The sequence below is a fragment of the Tupaia chinensis genome, unplaced genomic scaffold (genome assembly GCF_000334495.1).
Source record: "Tupaia chinensis unplaced genomic scaffold, TupChi_1.0 Scaffold000196_1, whole genome shotgun sequence".
Taxonomy (NCBI): Eukaryota; Metazoa; Chordata; class Mammalia; order Scandentia; family Tupaiidae; genus Tupaia; species Tupaia belangeri.
The window spans coordinates 844,400-848,159 of record NW_006159671.1 but is presented as its reverse complement, the minus strand read 5'-3'; the positions used below and the strand labels follow the sequence as shown (position 1 = coordinate 848,159).

The following is a 3,760-nucleotide window of genomic DNA, read 5'->3' as shown; positions in this document are numbered from 1 at the left end:
CGGGCGCGTGTGCGGCGGCAGCCGGAAGCTCCTGCTCAGGGCCGGTCCTGGGCGCGCACTGAACTCCGGGGTGGCCAGGCGCCGCCGCCGCTTCCAGGCTGTTGGCTGGTTGTTTATTCATTTCCTTAAGAACACTGCAATCCTGCAAACACCAGCGTTGAGTTCGTGCAAAAAAAATAATAATAATAAGATCGCAGCAGGCTAAAAAGCACAAAAAACCTGGATCTACAAATGAAGGCGTTCACGACTCAGAGCCAGATACAGTATCCAGGGAAACAAATTGGGAACTGGATCTGGTTTTCCTCCCCCAAGAAAAACGGCAATCATTGCTTCTCGTACGCGGTCACGTCAATAACCAGATAATACTATGAATATCCAGGGAAACAAATTGGGAACTGGATCTGTTTTTCCTCCCCCAAGAAAAACGGCAATCATTGCTTCTCGTACGCGGTCACGTCAATAACCAGATGATACTATGAAGCTAATATTCCCTCTCTGGTGGAGGATGAGCTAAGAAAGGAGGCAGAAGTGTTTTTGGTGGGGGGAGAAGGGGAGGGTGGAAACAGCCCTGCGGCCACAGCCAGGAGAACCTGCCTCTTTGGATTTCACATCACGGCTGGGGGGTGCGGGCATCCCCATCACCACTGTAGAAAGATTCTTTTAATTTTCCGCCCCGTTTCCTTTGTCATTCAACAAAGCACATTGCTTCCCCCCCTCCTTTTTTCCCTTTCTTTCTTTCTTTCTTTTTAAGCTATAGACAAGCTGAGGCCACAGAGCTGATACCCCCCCCCCCACACAGCAACACTAAACCAGACTTAAAACAGGAGGTAGTAACTGGGATGACCTTACACAGCCTACGCTCACTCCCAGATTCCCAGAAAGGCAAAAGAACTGCAGAGCTGTCTGGGCTGCGTTTTTAGGCATCACTACCCCCGAGAACTCTCTGTCCTTCCCATCCTACCCTTGCCTGAGGACCGGAACCCAGGAGAGCTTTTCATTCTCTTTCTCCCAATTAATTTCACATGAAAAGAACTGCCAGCGGTGGGTTCTGGGTTCGCTCCGCTTCCTAGACATTAGCACCAACCTTTGCTGTATACTACCTTCACCTGAGCCGCACGCTTCTCGTCTACCGCCCTTCCGAGGACGCACAGATCACAACTCTTTATTTGGCGCCCGATCTCAATACCTTGGCCCCAGCCAGCATTTCTGTTTCATTAGCCTCTGCGACTCCGAGCGACTCGCCTCTGTGCTGGCATCTGGCTTTTCAGCACCAAGGACAGTGCCCGGAATCGCGTCTTCGGGAGCCCCCGCCGACCTCTCCGATTCACAGCCTAGACGCCTCTCTCCCAACTCAGGTGCGGCTCCCACGTACAAATACCTACGGCTGCGAGAACTGCCCTCCTCGCCCCACCCCACCCACGCCTAAAGCACACACATTCAGAAAGAAACATCCCAGACGAATCTGCTGTCCTGAGCCCCTCAGCCCTCTCTCTTCGCAAAGGAACACAAGCAAACACTCACCATTTCTAACAGGCACCAGATCGAGCCGGCGGAGAGCGGATCCGCTGGAGTCGGCACTGGCTAGGCTCCGGCAGGAGAGGTGCTTTCTATATCTCCTTGGGAAAGGCCAGGTTTGCGTCAGTGCAAAGCAAGGTGCCCTTCGTGTGACATTTTCTTGATAATACAAGTTTGATAAATCATTACCCCCTTGGATTCGAGTTTTAAAGGGACAACAGCCTAGCGTACGCTGGCCGGTTGGCACTCCGGCGGGAGGGGGCTGCGTGTGAGCCGTGACTCACGGGGTCTGATTACTAAACCGAGGCTGGCGGGAGGGGACGACAGAAGTTTGCCTCCTCCTAATTACGGGAACATGGGAGAGACACGTCCCACTGCACCGCAGGCGGCCGCAGCGGCCAACAGAGTGGATTGGGCTGTGAGGTGGGAGTGGAGGGAGGGGGTTAAATCCCTGTCGTGTCTTTCTCTTCCACCACATTCCGTTGCCATCTCCCAGAACCTTCAGCGGATCCACAATCCGATCCCGAAGGGGCTCCAGAGTCCACAGCAGCCCCACAGCTCTGTGGCGGCTGTGCAGGCACGGGTCCTGCACGGTCGCGGGTGTACCCACCGGTCCTGTCTGCACACTTCAGATTTTCATGGGCTTGCCCGCCTCACTGCACTTGGAGAGAGTCCGGGTTTTCACTTTAAAAGGGGTATCTGGTATTCGGATTCCTATTGTGTCTCTGTTACCACTGTCAAGAGAAAACGCTGAGTGTAATCGAATGTTCTTGGATTTTAAAGCACTTCTGAAAATGTTTCAGCGAAATCAAAACGAAATGATTTACAACACTGAGCTGGTCCTCAAACCACTTCCAAAGTCAGAGGAAATCCATTGTCTATTCACCGCCCTTTAACGAAAGCTGGCCAGGACCAGGCCTGATGGGGAGACCCTCCAAACCAGGATCCCAGCCACCAGGAGGCAGAGATGCCACCGAGGCAGCCACAGGAGGACGTTCAGTCGTGCTGGGAAGGGGGCCGGGGCCGGGCGCAGTGACAATGAAAAGAAAGACATTGCTGTTGGTTCAGTGGCTGTCACCGTAGGACCGGGGTAACACCCGCACAAAGAAGGTGTCCTTTGGAGAGAAGGGGTTCCCAGCTGAGCGGCCCCCTTCTCTCCTTCTCTGCCGCCTAGCTCGGGAAACCCCCGGCCTGGGGGACCAGGAGCTACGGGAAGCGCTTTGTCCCTTCCCTGCTGCTCGCTGCTCGCAGCCTGGCGCACTGCCTCGGGGTCCGTGCCGTCTCACTCCGCTGAGCCGGAGCCTCCGCATGCGGTGGGAGGATAACGTCGCGGCGGCCGCAGGCGGAGGCTGTGGTGGCAGATTGCGACCGGCGCTGAGGGCACTGCGAAGCCCCCCTGCGCTCCCCCGGCCCTCCTGCCCCTCCTGTGATGCCCGAGCGTGCCCGTACCCCTGCCCCACCGCTCTCTGGCCCCTCCGAGGGTGGCCAGCTGGGAAACCGTGGTCCACGCTGTTTGGGGGTGGGAAGTGGGGGTGCAGACAGATGCCCTGAGAAAACTTTCCTTTCAAGCAGCCTTGCGGATTCCAAGCGGCTTTTTAGTGTAGTTCTGAGCGAATGTCACGGAAACCTCCACACCTGAGCGCTGTGCAAGGACCTTTCCCATAATCCCACATAGCCTCGGCAGCATCTTCGGGATTCCCAGTTTTAAAGCTGGGGAATCTGAGGTTCAGAAAGTGGCTTTGGAACCCCGGAGAAGCCCCCCAACCACCTCCCACAGGACTGTCACTGGGGCCAGTGGCCTGCACTCCCCGGGCAGCTCAGACGGAAACCAGGCGAAGTAGGGGAAGTGAGGGCGGAGGTGGGGAGAGAGGAGGCGGGGTAGGGGGTGGGGGTAAGGCAGGGCTGTGGTGGGGTCAGCTGGAGTGGGATCCATTGAATTGCAGGGCTAGGAACCCCGGAGGGTCCGGTGGCCCCACCCCCAGGAAGAAGGCCAAAGGGATCTGCCCTGCGCTTTTCCCAACGCAGACCCCATTTCCCAGAAGGAGCCCCAGTGGGGTGCGAGGCCGGCAGTGGAGGACAGCTGGCCGGCCTTGGCTTCCAGGAGCTGAGCCCGGAGGTGGGTGTGAGCCTCCCTCTGAGGCCCCTTCCCGGCTTCCACAAGAGGTGGTCACCACGAGGAAAGGGTCTTTCCAGTGTCCACCAGCATTTGAGCAGCCTGGTCAAAGAGCCGCTTGTGGCGCCCGCC

General features: G+C 57.0%; 1 protein-coding gene across 1 annotated transcript in view; it reads right to left on the bottom strand.

Moving 5' to 3' along the window:
* SLC6A5 (solute carrier family 6 member 5) overlaps window positions 1-136 on the bottom strand; it is a 68,309-nt gene extending 68,173 nt beyond the window's left edge. Inside the window, exon 1 of the mRNA XM_027771204.1 lies at window positions 20-136. Coding sequence (XP_027627005.1) covers window positions 20-121 — 102 coding nt within the window. The 5' untranslated portion in view covers window positions 122-136. The remainder of the gene's footprint in view (window positions 1-19) is intronic.
* Between the last annotated feature and the right edge of the window lie 3,624 nt (window positions 137-3,760).